This window comes from Pseudophryne corroboree, chromosome 1 (genome assembly GCF_028390025.1).
Source record: "Pseudophryne corroboree isolate aPseCor3 chromosome 1, aPseCor3.hap2, whole genome shotgun sequence".
NCBI classification, from domain to species: domain Eukaryota; kingdom Metazoa; phylum Chordata; class Amphibia; order Anura; family Myobatrachidae; genus Pseudophryne; species Pseudophryne corroboree.
Window position 1 is genome coordinate 550,999,567 of NC_086444.1, and position 24,603 is coordinate 551,024,169.

At 46.3% G+C, this 24,603-nt stretch overlaps 1 protein-coding gene across 14 annotated transcripts in view; it reads right to left on the bottom strand.

The window, feature by feature from the left end:
• ELAVL2 (ELAV like RNA binding protein 2) overlaps positions 1-24,603 on the bottom strand; it is a 505,938-nt gene that overhangs the window by 16,000 nt on the left and 465,335 nt on the right. For 7 of the 14 annotated variants that reach the window (XM_063914120.1, XM_063914111.1, XM_063914113.1 and 4 more), the window contains one exon: positions 18,015-18,065. The exons of the other annotated variants lie outside the window; for them this stretch is intronic. In XM_063914120.1, coding sequence (XP_063770190.1) covers positions 18,015-18,065 — 51 coding nt within the window. The remainder of the gene's footprint in view (positions 1-18,014; positions 18,066-24,603) is intronic. 14 annotated transcript variants of the gene reach the window in all.

A 24,603-nucleotide genomic window follows, 5' to 3' on the forward strand; every position in this document is an offset into this window, starting at 1 on the left:
ACAAGAACAACCCATGTTAAGGGGCAGTGTGAACGGTCTGTCCCAGGTCCTGTTCACAGCATCAAGAAAGCTGGATCCCCATCACTAGGAGATGATTTAATCTCCAAGCACCGGCAGAAGACAAAACACTGTACTTGTGTGCAGTGTAAACCTGGGTTAGAGCAGTGGCGTGAGAGGGGGAGTCCTGGATTGGAACTCTGTAAATAATCCCGGTTCAAACCTGGGATTTTGGTGTGAAAGGGATATTACTGATTAAACAGCTACTTAGGCTAATAAAGTTCCATGGCTTTGATACATTTTGTTATATTTTATATTGCAATAAATTATACACAATTGGTCTTAAACTGTTCAATGTCTGGTTGGGCCAGCGTAGTAATTTCTGGCTTCATAAAATATTTCTGAGGTTGGCATTTCCTAAATTTTTTACTGCTGTAGACACAACTTGCTGAGATCACTGATCTTATATGGAGCTTAAGCTTTTTCTTCATGTTTGGGGATGCATCAGAAAACCTATGGGCAGAATTTGTTTATCGTGTACAATCACCCATCTAAAGTGACCAGAGATTGGGGGTGCGATATTCAATTGTGCAGTACCCAGAGAGGTCAGGTTTACCTGCTTTATGCAAAATAATGGGGAGTATTGCGAAAAATCCTGTTTGGGTGCCCAAACAGGTCACTTTTCACTCATTTCAGCTCGCCACCTCAGGGGGTAGCAAGCTGAAATGCTGGCACCTGATCACATTTGAACAGAGAAATGATTTAATAGCTCCGTTGGGTGCTATCTATTGACTGCTGGTGCTGAAAATAATTGAATTCCACCTGTAAATTTATATAACCATTTGGCTGAAACTTTTCTTTAAAAGCAGAGTTATGGTAGACTTACTATGGTTAACTCTTTCTGCGAGGTACATTGGGTTTCACAGGGAAATATCAGGGTGTAGAGTGTATCTTGATCCAGAGGCACCAACAGGCTAAAGCAGGCATGTCCAAACTGCGGCCCTCCAGCTGTTGAGAAACTACACATCCCAGCATGCCCTGACACAGCTTTAGCATTCTCTGACAGCAAAACTGTGCCAGAGCATGCTGGGATATGTAGTTTCACAACAGCTGGAGGGCCGCAGTTTGGACATGCCTGGGCTAAAGCTTTAGGCTGTCCCAGGATGCACTGGGGCCTCCTCTATAAACCCCGCCTCCAGGCACTGGAGCTCAGTTTCGTTAACCAGCCAAATGCAGGAGCAGGCAAGAGAGAAGGTAGAAGTTAGTCACACAGAACCACATTCTCACAACAGGAGAAGGAACCAGGGGCTAATGCCATACAAACTGAAAGACGCTAGGTGCGTCAGGGTGGGCGCCCTGTGGAATCCAGTGTATCTCGCAGAAAGTGAGAGTTAACCATGGTAAGTCTACCATAACTCATCTTCTGCAGCAGGGTACATTGTGTTCCACAGGAAAACATCAGGGATGTCCTAAAGCAGTTTCTCAAGAGAGGGGACGCGCCTTACAGTGTATGAGAACCCGGCATACAAAGGAAGCATCCCGGGAACCGGAAATATCAAAGGCATAGAACCTAATGAACGTGTTCATCAAGGACCACGTAGCCGCCTTGCATAATTGTTCTGCGGATGCACCACGGCATGCCGTCCAACAGAAAGAGTATAATAGTAGCAGGAGCTGGGAGTCCAGACTGCGCATAAGCTTGTGCAATCACCATTCTAATCCATATGGCCAAAGTTTGCTTATTCGCAGGCCAACCACATTTGTGAAAACCAAACAAGACAAAAAGGGACTCTGACCTCCTGATAGAGGCAGTCCTCTCCACATATATACAGAGAGTCCTTACCACATCCAAAGACAGATCTTTGGAGGACAAATCAGAAGAGATGAAGGCCGGAACCTCAATCTCTTGGTTAAGGTGAAAAGAGGACACCACCTTAGGTAAATAACCTGGGCAAGTTCTTAGAACTGCCCAGTCACGATGAAATATCAGAAAGGGTGAACGACAGGACAAAGTGCCTAAGTCCGACACCATTCTAGCAGAGGCAAAAAGCAAGTAAAAACAAGACCTTGGCTGTGAACAATTTAAAGTCCACCGACTCAATAGGTTCAAATGGAGACTCTTGCAGGGCATTCAGGGCAACAGACAGATCCCATGGAGCCAAAGGAGGGAAATAGGGAGGCTGAATCCGTAAGATACCCTGAGTGAATGTATGAATGTCAGGTCTAGATGCAATTCTCTCTAAAACTAAACAGACAAGGCAAATATATGAACCTTGAGGGAGGCCAGACGAAGGCCCAAATCCAGGCCGCGTTACAGAAAAGCAAGAATTCTGGACGTTCTGAATCTGTATGCATCATAATTATTATCAGCACACCAGGTGAAGTAAGAATTCCAGACCCTGTAATAAATCCGTCCAGATGCCAGTTTGTGGGCTTTTAACATAGTTTGGATGACTGCCTCAGAAACTCCTTTGGCGCTCAGGAGTGCTGCTTCAAGAGCCAAGCCTTCAAAGCCAGTCTGGCCAGGTCCATATAAAGACAAGGGCCCTATACGAGGATGTCTGGGTGCTGAGGAAGTAGAAGAGGACGCTCTGTCGATAAACCCTGCAGGTCTGAGAACCAATGCTGTCTGGGCCACGCTGGAGCGACTAGAAGTAGAATTCCTCCTCCTTGTTTGAACTTCCACAGGACCCTGGGCAGGAGTGACACTGGAGGGAACACACAGGGCAGCTGAAAGGTTCCATGGAATTGCTAGTGCATCCATGAACGCTGCATGAGGATCCCAGGTTCTTGATCCGAAGACCAGAACCTTGTGATTGTGTTGAGACGCCATCAGGTCTACATCTGGTAGGCCCCACTTGTCCACTAGAAGTTGAAAGACTTCTGGATGAAGACTCCACTCCGGTCTGCACGTCTTGGCGACTGAGGAAATCCGCTCTCCAGTTTAGGATGCCTGGAATGAAGACTGCCTATATTGCTGGCAAATGGTGTTGTGCCCAACAAAGGATCTTTGACACTACCATAGCCATACGGCTTCGAGTACCACCTTGATGCTTTATATATGCCACCGTGGTAGCATTGTCTGACCGTACTTGAACCGGCCTGTTCTGTACCAGAGACAGGGCGAGAGTCAATGCATTGAACACCACCTGCAACTCCAAAATGTTTATTGGGAGGAGTGATTCCTCCTTGGTCGAACAACCCAGAAAAAAGTGTATTGCTCCAACACTGCACCCCATCCATTGTCAGCAGGACCAAGTCAGGGATTCAGAAGGGAAGGCCCTTGCTCAATTGCTGGTCCTGTAACCACCAGGTCAGCGACAGACGACCAGCAAGGATTTCTTCCAATTGATGAGCCACCCATGGGCTTGTAGGAAGCTCACCGTCAGTTGCAGATGACAGAGGAGGACATCATTGGGAGTTTGTCAGGATCAGCAAGTCGTCCAGATATGGCAGGATCCTGACTCCCTGGCGACGGAGATGGGCCGTCATTACGGCCATGACCTTGGTGAAGATTCAAGGAGCCATAGCCAGTACAAATGGCAGAGCCTGGAACAGATAGTGGAGGTCGCCAATAGCAAACCGCAGATACTGCTGATGCGACATGGCAATAGGTATATGCAGGTACGCATCCCGTATATCCAGAGATACCATACAGTCTCTGGGTTCCATAGCCAGTACAATTGAGCGCAGTGTTTCCATACGGAACTTGGACACTCACAAACAGTGATTTGAGGATGAGTATAGGCCGGAAAGACCCATTGGGTTTTGGTACTAGAAACAGGATTGAATAGTAACCTCTACCTCTGTGGGACAGAGGTAACGGCACTAACACTCCTGTATTCAGAGGGGGATCATCAAACCTTTTGCAGAGCTTGCACCTTTAACTGATCCGAAGGGATAACTGTGGTGCAAAACTGGTGAAGGTGAAGTTTCTTGAATGAGACTGCGTACCCGTGAGAGACAACTTCATGCACCCATGCGTCTGAAGTGGACTTTAACCAGACCTGGGTGAACTGCAGAAGTCCCCAGGGGCTTGTCCCGTTTAGAAGCAGGCTGATGGGCCACCCAGGATTGTTTAGCCTTGGGCTTTGTGGATTTGGGAGCACGAGACTGTCTCGGGTATGCCTGACCTTTTGCTTTCCCTTGAGGCCGAAAGGAATGAAAAGTGGTACATTATGCCTTCTGTGCAGAAGGATTAGTAGTTGGGAGAGAAAGGCAGTGTTAGCAGCTGCTAACTCAGACACAATTTTATGAAGGTCTTACCAAACAAAATGTCCCCCTTAAAGGGGAGCACCTCCAAGGTCTTTTTGGAGTCTAGGTCCACATTCCATGACCTCAACCACAAAATACGACGAGCAAGGACAGACATAGTCGACGCCTTGGCTGCCAACACACTCGCGTAAGAGGATGCCTCCTGAATGTATTAGGCCTCAGTGGTGGTAATGTGAGACGGGTATTGTCTGGCATCGTCAGATATATCATCGGGCAGCTCTCCCTCTATTGCCTGAACCCATGCCTCAATACCTTTTGCAGCCCAAGAGGCCGCAATAGTGGGTCTATGTACAGCACCTGTAAGGGAGTAAATATACTTCAGGCATCCCTCCACACACTTATCTGTTGGTTCCTTCAGTGAGGTAACAGTGGCGACAGGCAGAGTGGACGTCACACGGCAAGTGACGTGAGAATCCACCAGCGGTAAATTTTCCCACTTACATTAATTCTGCAGGGAGAGGATAGCGAGCCAAGGCCCATTTAGACAGAGGGAATTTCTTCCCTGGATTACACAAGGGTTCCTGTCCGATTTCCACCAAAGAGTCAGAATGGGGTAATAGATTATTAACCACCTTCTGCCATTTAAACATATCCGTTTTCTTAGCCACAGTAGTAGAATCCTCATCAGTGATGTGCTTAATAGCAACCACTAGGGCAGGGTCATCAACTTGCAATGGAGAACCCTTGTCAGAAACACCTGATTCAGTGTCTAACAGGACAATATGCTCCCCCTCCTCTTCAGATTAAATATCTGAGAGATTCGTGGATTGTGAGGAGGAAGCAGTCTGCTTAGATGACCCAGAGACAATAGAGTGACCTGGAGTAGATTTTTGTCTGAACAAAGATTGATTTAATTGCTGCAACTGGTTAGACAAATTTTCCGCCCAATGCGGATTAACCATAGGGACAATTTGTGGCTGCAGTGGCACAGGTGGTCCCATAGGGGGAGTAAGGCATTCCACCAGAGTAACCAGTAGGTTTGTGAACGCAGCCCAGGGTAGCTCCTGATTGGTTACAGGAGCTGCGGACTGACTGGGAGATATATAACACACAGTACATCATACAAAACTTAACTCTCAGGTTAATCTTTGGCGCATGCTCTGCATTATGCAGGAGCGTATACAGAGTTACGGCCCTTTTTGTAAGACATTGTCTGGCTTTATCGTACTAAACTGCTCTGTTGCATTTGTGTACAGAGTACATACAATACCTGCAAATAAATCTGGTATTATGTGACGGAGTACACAGTAGACTACGCGTAATGGGTAAATACTGCGACATACTATAAATATGACCCTGACGCACCTAGTCCCTTAGAGTACAGAATATAGTGATAGATATATCTGGGAAACACTAAAAGTGAAACCACACAGCATATACAGGCACACAGTTACAGGCAATGCAGATGGTTATGAGGACAAGAAAACTGCACTGGGCTAATATAAAATTATAATAGATAGATAGATATATCTATCTATCTTTATATATATATCTATATCTCACAGCACAGCCCTAGACTGGAGGTATATATCAGAATACGCTTACAATATATCCTGTAATAGGTACACTCTTTCTTAACTAACGCTGTCTGTATAAAGACATGTAGAATACTCAAGTGTTTGTAAAGTCACAGCACTGTATACAGGAGGCTATACAATGGAGGCCTTGCCCTGTAGTCCCAGAGACCAGCCGCAGCTACGCTTAGAAGATGGCGCCCAGTGTCTCCGTCAAGGAGTGTGAGGCAGCTCCAGGGCGGGAAAGTCTGCAGTACACGGCGCCCTGGGCCAGGGGAGGGACTACAGGTCAAGCGCCGGCTCCCCTATGCTGGTCCTCACTGCCAGGTACTACGGAGTCTTACTAAAATGGGCGTTAGTACACCCGACCTGTACTCCTATGCCCTGGCAGTCTAGAGGGGTCCCTGCTCGGTGACGGTGTCCACGCCAGCGCCATGGTCCGTCTCCCTAGACCACGACAGGAACACGATTAATAGAGGGTCCCACCTCTTACCGCCTCCCTGTAGCTGCCACGCAAACCAGCAGAGCGTCTACGACAGTGTGTCTAAAGCCGGAGCGTCTCCGCAGTACTCGGGAACAGGCCACATGAGTATGCGATGCCGCTTAGGAGGTGATGGAGCCGCAGCTCAGAATGTCACACTGACATATCAGCGCTGCAGCCCTTGAAATCTTCTTAGAAAGCTTTTCAGGGCTGCCCAGTGCAGCCCCCCTTTTAAGTGACCTGCTGCTGCAGGCACCAACTCGAAACTGAGCTCCAGTGCCTGGAGGTGGGGTTTATAGAGGCGGCTCCAATGCATCCTGGGACAGCCTAAAGCTTTAGCCTGTTGGTGCCTCTGGATCAAGATCCACTCTACACCCCAATGTTTCCCTGTGGAACACAATGTACCCTGCTGCAGAAAAAAGGTATAGCCTTTTATAATGGTTTGAATAAATCCAAGGAAACCAGTATTGTGACGAAAGAATGAAAAATATGAAAGTTTGGAAAAACAAACAAAAACAGGATTGCAAAGACAAATACTGTTTTGCAAGTTAATTATAAACAAGATTTTTAGTACTTACCAGTTAAGTCTCTTTCTCGGACTAAATCTGGGGGACACTTCATGACCATGGGGTTAGTGTGGGATAGAGGCGTCGGCACTTAATGAGCTAGCTATTTAGCAGCATAAAAGCTCCTCCCCTTTAACTCCTCCTCAGTTTAAAATTACTGAGCCTGAAGAATACAGTAGGTTGAATAACTACTTTACCATCCTACTCATTCAACAAATAAGGAAAGGATCAAAATGTATCCCAGATGAAAGCAAAGACTTAAACTTGTAAGTATCCAAAAATCTTATTTTCTCTTCCTACAACTGAGAGAAACTTCATGATCATGGGGATGTACAGAAGCTACAACTAAGGGAGGGTGTGTCCAAACATATCTGAACGTAATACTTCAAGCCCAAAGTCAGATACACTGGAGCCAAAGACTATCTATGGTTGTCCCCATTTCTCTACTAGATTCTGCAACACTTTCAGATGTAGACACCATTCTCCCGGGAGAATTGTTTTGTGACTCAAATGCTTCCAAATCTCTATCCCTGGAATGAAGACTACTGATATAGCCGGGACCCCGGTCTCTGCCCAGGACAGGATTCTAAAGAGTTTCCTTTATGGCCAAGGAACTCCTTGTCCCTTACTGGTGATTGCAAGAGCATTGCAAATTTAGTTCCCCATGATTTGCCCCCAACCCTGGAGAATCATCTGTGGTAATCACTATCCAGTCTGAAGCAAGCTTATTCCTTTGTTTTGATAGGTGATTGTTGGATCCTGACCACCTGTTTATGTAGTATAATTGGAATGAATCCTTACATATTGGATAGCTTGGAATAAAAAAAAAACAACAACAATATTTCTGAGCAGTTTATTCTGTGTTGGGCCCATGTTGCTGCTAACATAACCTATTTACAAGTCTGTAACCCACTAGTCTGTGGAAAGCATCCTCCACTGAACTGATTGACTGTAAACAGGCACCTACCTGAGAAATCTCTGGGTGTATACTACGACCCCCCCCCAAAAAAAAAAAAAAAAACAAGTTTTGTCCTGGACCTTAGAAAGGACTAGGGAAGCAGACTTCAGACAGACCATGGTTTACGTACACAAAAAAGAAGCATAGAGACTCTGGTGTCGTAGTTAAACCATGAACATATATCTCACTGGAATAGAGTGCTCCCCACCAAAGTCTCTGGCTAAGGAAAACTGTCCCTTTCCTCAAAATGACTGGGTAGTTTGACTTCTAAAAGGATTTGGAAAGTTCTATTCAATTTAAAAAAAAAAAAAAAACGTATTCACAGACAAAAAGGAACCCTTTCCTCATGTGGCCTCAGAAATCCTTTTACCTAATTCAGAACCAAATAAAAATTGGATTGGCAAATTCTCCAAATGTGTGTCTTTCTGTATCCACTTTCCATGCTTTTAACCACATTATTTGTCTGGCAACCACTGCTAGGCTGGACATCTTAGAATGCATAACATATCTCTAAGGCAGACTCACCTAAGTATTCTGCCCCTACTCTGAGTTGTTCTGGTATGGATAACAACTGAGACTTCAAGGAATCCATATGGATACCATCATATCAATCCATTTTTCCATAGCTTTTGCCACCCAAGCAGAAACCAGGTTTAGCACCTGCTGCAATGTTAATGGATATGAATGTACTTTTACATTTACGATCTGCACGTTCTTTAAGAGAAGCACCATTCAGAATAAGGAGGGCCGTAGGATTTTGCTACAGGAACATCTACTTTAGGAGACTGTTCTCTATACAAAATATAATGGTCAGGGATAAGATACATAAACGGAAACCTCTGTGGTATCTGAAATGTCTTCTCAGGATTTTCCCAGGGTTCAGCAATAATGCCACACAATTGTGCTAACGTAGTAAAACAGATTCTCTTTAACTTGTTGGACCTGAATAAAACAGTGGGCACATTGTCTTGATCTATAGTGTCAGATAAATGAAAGAGCTGGTCAACTGTTTTCACTAAATCTTTCCCAGAGTTTATACGAACCCTGTCTTCAGTGAAATAATTCTGATTTGTCTACAGATGTGTCTTCTTACATCCTGGCTGCAGTCATGCTAAACTGCCCTTGAACTCGCGCCATGCAGTGGCAGGACTCCGTAGCACCGAGCGCCTTTTTCTCTCTCAAAATGCCACGCTAGTGTTTTATTTTCCCATGAAAACACCGTAGCATAGTATTTTTGATGCAGATACAGAGAATATAGGCATGCTGCATAACATTTTACTCAGTAGAAACTGTGTCTATTACATTACATGTGTCCTATTACATTACTATGCAACTAAGATGCATTTTTGCAACAACAAAAAAAATAGGATTTTGATAACCTACCGGTAAATCCTTTTCTCCTAGTCCGTAGAGGATGCTGGGGACGACATCAAGACCATGGGGTATAGACGGGATCCGCAGGAGACATGGGCACTCTAAAGACTTTTCATTGGGTGTGAACTGGCTCCTCCCTCTATGCCCCTCCTCCAGACCTCAGTTGTAGGAACTGTGCCCAGGGATACTGACATTTCGAGGAAAGGAATTACTTAACTAGTGGTGAGATATCTACCAACTCACACCCTCAACCATGCCGCACACATGGCATTCAACATAACACACGCCAACAGGCATAAACTAATTGCTGCAACATGCTGAAACCAAGATAACACAACTTGAGTAACTGTAATAACTAAACTGCAGGTAAAGTACACACTGGGACGGGCGCCCAGCATCCTCTACGGACTAGGAGAAAAGGATTTACCGGAAGGTTATCAAAATCCTATTTTCTCATACGTCCTAGAGGATGCTGGGGACGACATCAAGACCATGGGGTCTATACCAAAGCTCCAGTATGGGCGGGAGAGTGCGGATGACCCTGCGGCACCGATTGACCAAACTTTAGGTCCTCATCGGCCAAGGTGTCAAACTTGTAGAATTTTGCAAATGTGTTTGACCCTGACCAAGTAGCTGCTCGGAAAAGTTGTAATGCAGAGACCCCCCCGGGCAACCGCCCAGGAGGAGCCCACCTTCCTAGTAGAATGGGCCTTCACCGACATCTGTATCGGCAATCCAGCCGTAGAATGAGCTTGCTGAAACGTACCTCTGATCCAGTGCGCAATAGTCTGCTTGGAAGCAGGACACCAAATCTTGTTGGGAGCATACATGACAAACAAAACCTCTGTTTTCCGTATTCGAGCTGTTCTAGCGACATAAATCTTCAAAGCTCTAACCACATCTAGAGACTTTGACTCAGAGAACGTGTCCGTAGCAACTGGCACCACAATAGGTTGGTTTATGTGGAAAGAGGAAACCACCTTTGGAAGAAAATGTTGATGAGTTCTCAACTCTGCCCTATCTTCATGGAAGATCAGGTAAGGGCTCTTGCGGGACAAGGCCCCCAATTCAGACACCCGCCTTGCGGATGCCAATGCCAAAAGCATCACCACTTTCCAAGTGAGAAACTTCAACTCTATTTCTTGTAGAGGCTCAAACCAACCTGATTGAAGGAACTGCAACACCACATTAAGGTCCCATGGTGCCACTGGAGGCCCAAATGGAGGCTGGATGTGCAGAACCCCTTTCACGAACGTCTGAACTTCTGGAAAGGAGGCCAGTTGTTTTTGAAAGAAAACTTATAAGGCCGAAATCTGGACCTTGATTGACCCCAATCTAAGTCCGGCATCCACACCAGCCTGCAGAAAATGGAGAAAACGTCCCAAATCAAACTCTTCCGTAGGAGCCTTCTTGGATTCACACTAAGACACATTTTCTCCAAATACAGTGGTAATGTTTAGACGTTACTCCTTTCCTGGCCTGAATAAGAGTGGGGATGACTTCCTTGGGAATACCCTTTCGGGCTAGGATCCGACGCTCAACAGCCATGCCGTCAAACGTAGTCGCGGTAAGTCTTGATACACACACGGCCCCTGCTGTAGTAGGTCCTCTCGAGGAGGAAGAAGCCGAGGATCTTCTATGAGCAACTCCTGAAGATCTGGATACCAAGCCCTCCTTGGCCAGTCTGGGTCAATGAAGATTGCTCAAACTCTTGTTATTATTTTGAGAACTTTTGGAATCAGTGGAAGTGGAGGGAAAACATATACCGACCGAAACACCCACTAGGTCACCAGTGTATCCACTGCTATTGCTTGAGGGTCTCTCGACCTGGAACAATATCTCTGAAGCTTCTTGTTTAGACGAGATGCCATCAAGTCTACTTGAGGAACTCCCCAAAGACTTGTCACCTTTGCGAAGACTTCTTGGTGGAGGCCCCACTCTCCTGGATGGAGATCGTGTCTGCTGAGGAAGTCTTCATCCCAGTTGTCCACTCCCAGAATTAAAATTGCTGACAGAGCTCTAACATGTCTTTCTGTCCAGAGGAGAATCCTTGTCACCTCTGCCATTGCCGCTCTGCTTTTCGTTCTGCCTTGCCTGTTTATGTACGCGACTGCTGTTACATTGTCCGACTGGATCTGCACGGGATCTTGAAGAAGATGTACCGCTTGTAGAAGGCCGTTGTAAATGGCTCTCAATTCCAGAACGTTTATGTGAAGGCAGGCTTCCTGACTTGACCATTTTCTTTGGAAGCTTTCCCCCTGTGTGACAGCTCTCCAGCCTCGGAGACTTGCATCCGTGGTTATTAGGACCCAGTCGTGAATCCCAAACCTGCGTCCCTCTAGTAGGTGAGAACTGTGTAGCCACCACAGGAGCGAAATCCTGGCTTTGGGGGACAGGATTATTTTCCGGTGTATGTGTAGGTGACATCCGGACCACTTGTCCAACAGGTCCCACTGGAATACTCTGGCATGAAATCGGACAAACTGTATGGCCTCGTAGGCCGCTACCATTTTCCCCAACAACCGAATGAATTGATGGATCAACACGCTTGTTGGTTTCAATATTTGTTTGACCATTTTCTGGATTTCCAGAGCCTTTTCCACTGGAAGAAATACTCTCCTTACTTCTGTGTCCAGAATCATCCCTAAAAAAGACAATCTTGTCGTCGGTTCCAACTGCGACTTTGGAAAATTCATGATCCAACCGTGTTGTTGGAGTATTGACAGGGAGAGTGCGATGTTCTGCACCAACTGTTCCCTGGATCTCGCTTTTATCAGGAGATCGTCCAGATAAGGAATTATAGTGACTCCTTTTTAACGAAGGAGGACCATCATCTCCGCCATCACCTTGGTGAATACCCTCGGTGCCGTGGAGAGTCCGAACGTCAACGTCTGAAACTGGTAATGGCAATCCTGTACTGCGAATCTCAGATAAGCTTGGTGAGGAGGATAAAAGGGAACATGCAAGTAAGCATCTTTTAGGTCTACTGACACCATGAAGTCCCCCTCTTCCAGACCGGAAATCACTACCCTCAGGGATTCCATCTTGAACTTGAACCTTTTTAGGTAGAGATTCAGATTTTCAGGTTTAAAATCGGTCTGACCGAGCTGTCCGGCTTCGGAACTACGAAGAGGCTTGAATAAAAAAACCTTTTCCTTACTGTGCCAAGGGTACCAGGACAATGACCTGATCCTGACAATTTTTGAATTGCCATTGTTACTGCCTCTCTTCCCGGAAGAGAAGCTGGCAAGGTCGATTTGAAAAATCGGCATGGGGGGACGTCTTGAAACTCTAGTTTGTACCCATGGGACACTATTTGTAAAACCCATTGGTCCAGGCCAGATTGAATACAGATTTGGCTGAAAAGTTTGAGACGTGCTCCCACCCGAGCGGACTCCTGCAAGGGAGCCCCAGCGTTATGCTGCAGATTTGGCAGAAGCAGGGGTGGACTTCTGCTCCTGCGATCCGGGAGACGCTGCGGATTTCTTTCCTTTTCCCCTTCCGCTACCTGCAAAAAAAAAGGGAAGACCTATGGCCTTTTTGTATTTGTTGGGCCGAAAGGACTGTATGTGAGAGTGGTGTGTCTTTTTCGCCGGTGTAGGAGTATAAGGCAAGAATGTCGACTTACCCGCGGTAGCTGCCGAGACCAACGCATCCAGCCCATCACCAAACAAATCCTCACCTTTATACGGGAGAGCCTCCATATTTTATTTCGAAATCTACATCAGCATTCCACTGGCGAACCCACAACGCCCTCCGAGCCGATACTGCCATGATAGCGGTTCTTGATCCCAAGAAACCAATATATTTCATGGATTCTAGTATGTACGCAGCAGCGTCTTTGATATGACCTAACGTTAGGAGTATCTCGTCTCCATCTATTGTGTCAATGTCTAATGACAAGTTTTCTGACCACTACTCCCCCACTCACAGACAATGGTAGGCCTGAGTAGTGTCCCATTGGCCACATCAATAAATCACCTCACTCACTTGCGGTCTGTCGGCTCCTTAAGTGAAGCCATTACAGGCACAGGGAGTAACACCTTTTCTCTTTTATGACAGGGCCCTGTCTCAAATGCGGGGTGACTCCCACCTTTTTTGGAAAAAGGTAAGCTGCCTGAATTCCTTTTGGGAATCTGAAATTTCTTTTCAGGTTAAATCAGACCGGAGCCGCTATTCCCCATGGTCCTTACGGAGTTCCCAGCATCCACTAGGACGTCAGAGAAATTACATTACTTCTTTACTAAAGTAAACCCTCTCCTTGTGGTAAAAGAGGGGGCTTCGTAACTTCTAACACCTCCTTTATAGCTAAAACATGTTTTGAATGCTTTTTTTGCTAACTTAGGACCTATTCCCCTGGAATCACTAGTGTCGACACAGGAATCAGAGTCCGTGTCGGTATCAGTTTGTACTACTTGTGCAAATTTGTATGTGACCCAGAAAGGTCCCTGTGGATGAAAGGCAGAACTATTAAAAATCACATCTTCAACAGATTATTTTCATTTTCTGTATGAGATTCAGTCCCTCTTACTGATATGATTCATACTATCATTTAACCTTTCACCCAGTCAGGCTCTTGGTGTCATATTACACCTCTGTGTCCCTAACATGTCTTCACAGAGTTCCCTGCCACAGACAAGTCACACACGTGCAGAACCACACCACAGACACTCCGGGACTTATAGGGGGACAGACCCACAGTAAAATCTGTCAGAGGGACACAGATGGGATTTGCCAGTTCACAACCCAGCGCCAGTAACACAATGTCTGTGAACACAAAATGCCCACTGACATTCAGTGCTTTTATAATGTTAATCACACAATTATGTAGCAAATTCACTGTGGCCCCCCCTGTTTTGCACCCTGATACTTGTTCAGTAGTGGAGGAGGACCAGGCTTGTCTCTGCAGCCTGAGGAGAGAGAGAAAATGGCGCTGAGCAGTGTGCTGGCTGACTGAGGAGGAAGCTCCACTCTTCCATGGTGTATTTCTCCTCAGCTTTTATGAGGCAATTTTTAATACTGGTGGGGGTAGGACTGTGCCTCAGTAACTTATGCCCCTTATTTATGCCAGTTTCCATAGGTTTCATGCTGCCCAGGGCGCGCCCTCCCTCCTGCGCCTTGCAGTGCCTGTGTGTGTGTCGGCAACATGGCGCGCTGCGCTCCCGCCAGCCGCGCGACACCTTTAGCCGTCACTTACTTGATTAAAGATCATTCTTCTCATACTCACCTGTCTTCTGACTTCTGGCTCTGTGAGGGGGTGACGGCGTGCTGTGGGAGTGAGCATCTAGACACTGCTAGCATTCAGTTCCCTTCAGTAGCTAATGGTGTCCTGTCAGCCAGAAGCAGAGCCATGAAACTCTGAGGAAGTTGGTTCCTACTTCTGCCCCCTCAGTCCCACGAAGCAGGGAGTCTGATGCCAACAGATCTCCCTGAAAATAAAAAACCTAACATAAGTCTTTTCAGAGAAAGTCAGAGCTCCTCAGAGTGCATCCAGTCGACCTGGGCACATTTCTAAAACTGAGGTCTGGAGGAGGGGCATAGAGGGAGGAGCCAGTTCACACCCAATGAAAAGTCTTTAGAGTGCCCATGTCTCCTGCAGATCCCATCTATACCCCATGGTCTTGATGTCGTCCCCAGCATCCTCTAGGACGTATGAGAAATAGGATTTTAATTACCTACCAGTAAATCCTTTTCTCGTAGTTCGTAGGGGATACTGGGAATCCATTTAGTACCATGGGGTATAGACTGGTCCACTAGGAGCCTTGGGCACTTTAAGAACTTGATAGTGTGCGCTGGCTCCTCCCTCTATGCCCCTCCTACCAGACTCAGTCTAGGAAACTGTGCCCGAGGAGATGGACATACTTTTAGAGAAAGATATAGAAAAAGGAAAGTGGTGAGATTACAAAGCAGCACACACAAAACAAGAGGAAAACTATGTTAACCAAACTTGAAACCAGGAACAGCAATGGCTGAAACAAACATCATTACTGAACCAAGTAACAGTGCAGGAAGAACGAAGCACCGGGCGGGCGCCCAGTATACCCTACGGACTACAAGAAAAGGATTTACCGGTAGGTAATTAAAATTCTATTTTCTCTTACGTCCTAGGGAACACTGGGAATCCATTTAGTACCATGGGGTACTATGTACACCAAGTACCAAAGCTCCCAAACCGGGTGGGAGAGTGCTGAGGTTTCTGCAGAACTGATTGGCCTCTGAGGACGTGAAGTTTGGTCAAAGTATCGAGGGGCAGATGTATTAACCTGGAGAAGGCATAAGGAAGTGATAAACCAGTGATATGTGCAAGGTGATAAAGGCAGCAGCCAATCGGCTCCAATATGTAAATTAACAGTTAGGATCTGATTGGCTGTTGCCTTTATCACTTTGCACATATCACTGGCTTATCACTTCCTTATGCCTTCTCCAGGTTAATACATCTGCCCCCGAATTTGTAAAACTTTGCAAACGTGTTTGAACCAAGTAGCTGCTCGGCAGAGCTGTAAAGCAGACACACCCCGGGCAGCCGCCCAAGAAAAGCTCACTGACCTAGTAGAGTGGGCATGTACAGATTTTGGAACCGGCAATAGTGCTGGTGAGCTGCTGGATCCGCTCATAGTGAAGCCCCGCCGCTCCAATGGCACGTGGTCTTCCCGCTCTTTTTTTTATACTGGCTGTTGTCTAAGTGCATAAAATTGAGACAGACTCCTTTTATGGCTTTGTTGCCAGTCTGGATACTATGTCCGCACACAGCGGGAGACGCATTCAGAAGCCATGCGTCTCCGTACCCTCATACTGTCATAATGGCCCGCTAACCAGGACACCGCCTTAGTACTCCCCACTCTTCTTTCTTCTGGCTCTGTTAGGGGTGGCAGCATGCTGCGGGAATGTACGCTCGCAATGGTGGGGCTTGCAAATAGTTCCCTCAGGAGCTTGTGTCCCGTCAGCGAAGAATGGGACCATTAACCCTTCAAGAGGTTGGGCCGTTCCCCCCCTTAAGTCCCACAAAGCATGCAGGCTGGTGCCATCCAGTCCTGCCTGAAATTAAACAAAATAAATGTAGAAAACTCTTCAGGAGCTTCCTGAGACGTGACCGGCTCCTCGGGCACATTTTCTAAACTGAGTCTGGTAGGAGGGGCATAGAGGGAGGAGCCAGCCCATACTATTAAACGCCAGCGCACACTATCAAATTCTTAAAGTGCCCAAGGCTCGTAGTGGACCCATCTATACCCCATGGTACTAAATGGATTCCCAGTATCCCCTGGGTCGCAAGAGAAAAAGAAAAACCGCTCGGCGCTACAAAGTCATGTGGCACTTACGTGTTGTGTAACCCAAGTTGTAGTGTGCAGAGCAAAGATGTAGGAGAACACATCTGAATATCATAATCATCCAATAGTCCATCTTCGTTAGATGACACCTCAGACTCCGAAACCCCTGTCACTTTCTCAATACAATGTATATTACGAGACTAAGGGCCAGTAGTGGCCAATATTTTCTCTACAGAAAGGACTTTTTAAGCCAAGGGCTGTCCTTACCATGGTTCTGGCCCAATATGGAACCCCCCCTATGTGATACCATCCCAGGTCCCTCTGAATGTTTGTCTATTAGTATAGTACTTTCCTCAACCTTAGATACATTTTGATTAGACACAAAATTAAGACAATTTATCTCTCATAACAGTAGCAATAGACTGTGCAAATGACCTGACCCAGGCTGGCTCTTCCACTAAGCTAGCCACAGTTTGACACCTGATTCGGTTCACAAACAGTACTAGACTACCCTCCTCAGACATTATGTTTTCAATAGAAATACACACACACAAATACTGATGTACCACACAGCATACATACAACTTCAATAAATATCTGAGTAAAGATAGATGATCTGCCAAATAAATAATCCAAACTCTCACATGGAGTTGCTGAGGCGGCGAGAGGGGAGTTTTTCAGACATCAGCAGTCTCTTCAGCCGCTAGACTGAATCATACACATAGTTGCTCCTTTTAAGACAATTACTGCTTTTCAGCAAAGCTAGACACCAAACCTCAGTGTGCTACCCTTTATCTGAGGGTAGCTACTGAGCGTGTCTGCCCCTTCTGTCAACCAGCTCACATAGGGCGAGAGAGAGCTTGTTACTGATCCTCCAGCCACCCCTCTTCTCCATGGGAGGATGGTCTGGTCCGGTCACTTACTGTATGCTGCTTCTTTGTTCTCTAACGCCACAGCTGTGCACCATGGGAAAGACTGCCCCAGTGTTTGGAACATGCTGCAGCAGCTGCTAGTGGTTTGCCAAACTGCATTCCCCCAGTTCCTGGGGACCGCATTGTAGCACCTCCCACCTGCCTATTTTTCTCACCACTGCTCTGTCCCTCTTCCCTGGCTCTGGATCTGCCTGAAGGCACCCACCGCTCAGCCTTTCAGCCAGCACCTATCCTCACCATTGGCACCGCTGTCTGCTCCAGAGAGCCTGCTGACCTCCATACAGGGACCTGAGCCATAGGGTTAAACCGCGGGATACCAAAGCAGAAAGAGCACTTAATGAAAGACAAAGGATAGGTTACATGGGAGGAGCATGTATATTGCTAAAAGGCTAGCTCATTAAGTGCTAAGGCCTCTATCCTGCACTAAACCCATGGTCATGAAGTGTCCCCCAAGATAGAGGGTAAGAAATTATATTTTAATCTGGCATCTTTTGAAACATGACTGTTGGAGAAAGCACCTTTAGTCACAATCGCACATAGTCCTGACATAACTGCCTGTCATTACCTTTAAAAAGCCAGCGACCCCTAAACAACATGTAAAGAGGTGGGATTCACTTTTAATAAATATAAATTGAGATTGAACAAATCTTACTCGCTATGGAGGGATGTCTTGGATACATGCACCATGGCATTTGAATTCTGCCTTTAATGCAAGGAAAAACACAGTTAACACTACAAGTCATTGTATTGAGTCCATACCCACTTGCACTGCAAAATTATTTTTCAGAATGCAACTTCCTCCATTTATATGTTTAAATGCATTTTAAATTGAAAATAAATAAATAACCCCCCCCCCCAAAAAACAAAACAAAAAAAAAAACAAAAAACCACAACCCATACAAACTAGTAAAAACATCTCAAACTTCAGTGGGTATTCTGTTTGCCTCAAACTGTCACTACCTGTGGCACGTGCACTATCTCAAATTTTTTTATTTATTACTGCTATATGCTTTTCTACAAGTCATGCCCTAACTTGCCTCTTTTCATCTCATTAGGACTATACTTTGCTTCAAAACTTTCAGCACCTGTCTACCATTTTTGCCTTTGATACATGTGCATTCTCCCCCTCTACTTCCACTACCCCCTGTAACTAATGACTGAAAGCCCATGGCCCTCATTCCGAGTTGTTCGCTCGGTATTTTTCATCGCATCGCAGTGAAAATCCGCTTAGTACGCATGCGCAATGTTCGCACTGCGACTGCGCCAAGTAACTTTACTATGAAGAAAGTAATTTTACTCACGGCTTTTTCTTCGCTCCGGCGATCGTAATGTGATTGACAGGAAATGGGTGTTACTGGGCGGAAACACGGCGTTTCAGGGGCGTGTGGCTGAAAACGCTACCGTTTCCGGAAAAAACGCAGGAGTGGCCGGGGAAACGGTGGGAGTGCCTGGGCGAACGCTGGGTGTGTTTGTGACGTCAACCAGGAACGACAAGCACTGAACTGATCGCACAGGCAGAGTAAGTCTGGAGCTACTCTGAAACTGCTAAGTAGTTAGTAATCGCATTATTGCGAATACATCGGTCGCAATTTTAAGAAGCTAAGATTCACTCCCAGTAGGCGGCGGCTTAGCGTGTGTAACTCTGCTAAATTCGCCTTGCGACCGATCAACTCGGAATGAGGGCCCATGTTTCCCTTAACTTTACATATTCTCTCTTTATTTTCCTTAAATCTTTCACCAGCCCAGCCCTATATTTACTACTCTTACTACCCTGCACATCTAACAATAGGTTTCTAACCACCCAACAATTAGTTTTTCCCCTTACCCGCAACAGCTCACCAAAATTCAGTCCTTTACTGTTGTAACCCTTTTTCTACAGGCTCCTTTAGCTACTGTAGCCAACTGCTCATCTTTCCCACTTTACCCCTCCCATATGTTACCTTCTTGTACATGCTCTGAGATGAGAGCTCTAATTTGAATAAACTTGCCAACATTCACAATAACCTGCATAACCTTTTGTGGGTTAGGTTGCAAAATGACTTTAGTACATGGGATAAGAAGGATTGAAATCCAAAAGGCACTTCCTATATGTGCTATGCAGTCTTCTGCCAGCCACACAAAATAAAATACAGATTTACTCCTTCAAAATGATTTTATCACATGGAAAATAAAAACCTTCATCTAGCTTTCACTTAATTTGTATAGGTCTTCAATAACAAATACATAAATCTATTAACAAGACGATGTAAAGGTTAACAGAATAAGACAGTATAAATTACACATCATATTAGGTTAAGTACTTCTAATAATTGCACTTAGTCATCTGATTAGGAAGTGCTACCAAATCTATACCCAGAATCTGTACTTTGACAATTTAGTATAGAACAATGGTATTCAACACGGAGCCCTTTAGCTGTTGTGGAACTAGGCATCCCATCATGCCCTGCAACAGTTTTGCTATTAATTAGGGTGGCCAATCCCGGGATCGGCGGGATCCCGGGATTTAGGCCAAAAATAGGCCGGGATTCAATCCCGGGATTGGAAGCTCCAAATCCGGGGATTGAGGGATCAGGCGGCCCATTAATGATGGGCAGCGTTGAGCGTCCTGATGGAGCTCAATACTGCCCGGCTCCCCCTGCGCAGCATGACCTCTGACTCTGAGGACAAGCTGCGCAGTCACCAGCCGCAGAGACTAATGGTACGACGGCCGTCACCCGCCGCCTCCTCCCAACGCCCCTGCAGACAACACAGCGCCCGCTGCCCTCAGCGTATGGATGAAGTTAGTCTCCCACCTGAGACACAGTAAGAAAGCCTACCACGGTATTGACCATTTTTCAATCCCGATACCAGGTTTTGAAAAAAATGGCCCGGAATTGGCCACCCTACTATTAAGTCATGCTAAAACTGACAGGGTATGCTGTGTGTGTAGTTCCACAGTTTCAAGGTTTTTTTATGCCAAGAGAAAAATGAAATCTGCAATTAGATTATAAGGTGAAAGCGCACCTAAACCATCACACCAATATATACTTGTTTAACATCTCATTCTAAAACCATGGGCATTAATATTATGATGGGCCACCACCGCTTTTATAAGCACATCCACTTGTCTGAGGAGACTTCTAGGATTTTAGAAACATGGTTAGGGACATCTTCAAATACTGTAGGAAAGAAAACTGGATATGTCCAACACTTGAATCATGGCCAAAAATTAAATAATTCATCAGTCCAAAAATATTGAACAAATCTAAAAAAACAGTAACAAAAATAGGATTTTAATTACCTACCGGTAAATCCTTTTCTCGTAGTCCGCAGAGGATACTGGGGTCCACATTAGTACCATGGGGTATAGACGGGTCCACTAGGAGCCACTGGCACTTTAAGAGTTTGAGTGTGAGCTGGCTCCTCCCTCTATGCCCTTCCTACCAGACTCTGTCTAGATACTGCCCGAGGAGACGAACAACTTCGAGAGAAGGATTTTACACAGATAGTGGCGAGATTCACACCAGCTCACACATACAAGGAAAACCAAGCTAACTAGCTTGAATCATCAGCAACGGCTGAACAATATTACTTAACCAAGTAACAAAACAGTACTAAACCAAGAACTAAGCAGTACTGAACAAAGTAAACACAGCAGGACCATGGAGCGCTGGGCGGGCGCCCAGCATCCTCTACGGACTACGAGAAAAAGATTTAACGGTAGGTAATTAAAATCCTATTTTCTCTTACGTCCTAGAGGATGCTGGGGTCCACATTAGTACCATTGGGATGTTCCAAAGCTCCCAGAATGGGAGTGAGAGCGCGGAGGCTTCTGCAGAACTGATCGACCAAACTTCAGGTCCTCAGAGGCCAAAGTATCGAACTTGTAGAACTTTGCAAACGTGTTCGACCCCGACCAAGTAGCCACTCGGCAAAGCTGTAAAACCGAGACACCCCGGGCAGCCGCCCAGGAAGAACCCGAGTAGAGTGGGCCTTAACAGGCGTAAGACACGGCAATCCTGCCGTAGAATACGCGTGCTGGATAGTGAACCTGATCCAGCGAGAGATCGTCTGCTTAGAAGCAGGACACCCAAGTTTCTTGGGATCATACAGAACAAACAGTCTGATTTTCTGTGACGAGCAGTCCTCTTCACATAGATTTTCAGAGCCCTTACAACATCCAAGGACTTTGATGAAATTAAGTAGTCAGTAACCACTGGCACCACAATAGGTTGGAACTGCTGACATGACCGCAGCTCAGCTCTATCTTCATGGAAGATCAAGTAGGGGCTCTTACAAGACAAAGCTCCCAACTCTGACACACGTCTAGCAGAAGCTAAGGCCAACAAAGTGACAGCCTTCCACGTGAGAAATTCGACCTCCGGTAGATGTTCGAACCAATCCGATTGAAGGAACTAACACCAAGTTAAGATCCCAGGGCGCCATAGGCGGCACAAAGGGAGGCTGAATGTGCAGAACCCCTTTCACAAAAGTCTGAACCTCCGGGAGGGAAGCCAACTGTTTCTGGAAGAAAATGGACAGGGCCGTAATCTGGACCTCTACGGATCCCAACCTCAGGCCCATATCCACACCTGCTTGCAGGAAGCGGAAAAACCGTCCCAGTTGAAACTCCACCATAGGAAACGTCTTAGACTCACACCAAGATACATATTTTCCCCAAATACGATGGTAATGTTTAGACGTTACTCCTTTCCTAGCCTGTATCAGGGTAGGAAAAACCTTGTTCGGAATGCCCTTCCGAGCCGATATCTGGAGTTCAACCTCCATACCATCAAACATAGCCGTGGTAAGTCTTGATAATCGAACGGCCCCTGCTGCAGCAGGTCCTCCCAAAGAGGAAGAGGCCTTGGCTCTTCTAGCAAAAGATCCGCATAACAAACCCATCTTGGCCAGTCTGGAGCAATGAGGATCGCCTGAACTCTTTTTCTCCTTATGAGCTTTAGAACTTTTTGAATGAGTGGAAGTGGCGGAAACATGTACACTGACTGGAACACCCACAAAGTCACTAGGGCATCCACTGCCACAGCTTGCGGGTCCCTCGACCTGGAACAATACTGCCGAAGCTTCTTGTTGAGACGAGAGGCAATCATGTCTATATGAGGTACACCCCAAAGATCTGTTCGCTCTGAACACCTCCGGATGGAGTCCCCACTTTCCTGGATGGAGACAGTGTCTGCTGAGGAAGTCCACTTCCCAGTTGTTTACTCCCGGAATAAGATTGCCGACAGCGCCAACGCTTGTTTTTCTGCCCAGAGGAGGATTCTTGTTACCTCTGAAATTGCAGCTCTGCTCTTCATTCCACCCTGTCGGTTTATGTAAGCCACTGTCGTTACATTGTCCGACTGCACTTTAATGGCTTGATCTCGCAGAAGATGGGCCGATTGGAGAAGACCGTTGTAGACGGCCCTTAGTTCCCGAAAGTTTATTGGTAGGCTGGATTCCAGGCTTGACAACCTTCCTTGGAAGGTTTCCCCCTGAGTGACTGCGCCCCAACCCTGAAGACATGCATCCGTGGTTAGAAGGTTCCAGTCCTGAATCCCAAACCTGCGGCCCTCCAGAAGGTGAGGTAGTTGCAGCCACCAGAGGGGTGAAATCCTGGCTTTTGGCGACAGACGTATTCTCTGGTGCATGTGTAGATGAGACCGCGACCACTTGTCCAGGAGATCCAGTTGGAAGGGCAGAGCATGAAACCTTCCATACTGTAGAGCGTCGTAAGAGGCCACCATCTTCCCCAGAAGGCAAATGCACTGATAAACCGAAACCCGGGCTGGCTTCAGGACATCCCGGACCATTGTTTGTACCACCAACGCTTTCTCCTCCGGAAGAAACACTCTCTGTACTTCTGTGTCGAGGATCATTCCTAGAAAAGACAACCTCCTGGTTGGCTCCAAATGTGAATGTGGAAAATTCAGGATCCGTGTTCCCTGAGCAGATGAGTCGTGAGAACAATGGACTGCAACAACCTCTCCCTGGAAGATGCCTTTATCAGCAGATCGCCAAGATATGAGTCACTTCTATCCATTGCATCCAAATCCTCTAGTAAAGTGCCTGACCATCTTACTATAGTGGTCATTCCAAGTTGATCGCTCGCTGACGTTTTTCGCAGCACAGTGAGCAGGTTACTACTGCGCATGCACCGCAATGTGCACGCGCGTCGTACAGGTACAAATCGGATCGTTGCTGGGCGATCGATTTAATGAATCCATTCGCACAGCCAGTCGCAAGGAGATTGACAGGAAGAAGGCATTAGTGGGTGTCAACTGACCGTTTTCTGGGAGTGTTTGGAAAAACGCAGGCATGTTCAAACATTTGCAGGGCGGGTGTCTGACGTCAATTCCAGGACCAAAAAGACTGAAGTGATCGCAAGGGCTGAGTAAGTCCAGAAGAGCTACTCAGAAACTGCAAAAAAAGTTTGTCCCGCTCAGCTGCACACGCGTTCGCACACTTGCAAAGCGAAAATACACTCCCCTGTGGGCGGCGGCTATGCGTTTGCACAGCTGCAAAAAGTAGCTAGCGATCGATCAACTCGGAATGAGGGCCTATAGCCTTAGAAATCCATGCACAGGCAATAGTGGGCCTTAAGGCTACTCCTGAAGCAGTGTATATGGATTTGAGCGTAGTGTCAATCTGACAATCAGCTGGTTCTTTCAACGCAGTAGAATCAGGGACAGGTAAAGCCACCATCTGAGACAGATGCGTTAACAATTGGTGGGTTTTCCCAATCTTCCAGACGCTGAAGGGAAGAGCAACCATAACTTTTTGGGATCTGGAATTTTTTCCAGGGTTTTTCCAGGATTTTTCAAATATAGCGTTTAATTCTTTAGATGCGGGAAAGGTTAGCGAAGCTTTCTTATTATCAGTGAAGTAAGCCTCCCAACCTGCTCAGGTGTAGTGTCATTAATGTTTAACACATCTCTAATGGCCTCAATCATGAGCTGCACCCCCTTTGCAAGGGATGTCGCCCCCTCAGCACATCCCCATCACCATCTGTAGTATCAGAATCGGTATCTGTCATCTTGCATAATTTGGGCAAGTGCACGTTTCTGTGGGTACATGCTAGGGGATTTTGCAGGAATAGGGACAGAGCCTGACCAAACTGCCATAGACTTCAACATGTGAGTTTCAGTCTCCGTATTAGCTACCCTAGTAGAGATCTGAGAGATCATTCCTTTGATAGAAGATAAATCACTAAGGTTCAACAATAGGGATCTGAGACAAGGCATTACAATCCTGTGTACATG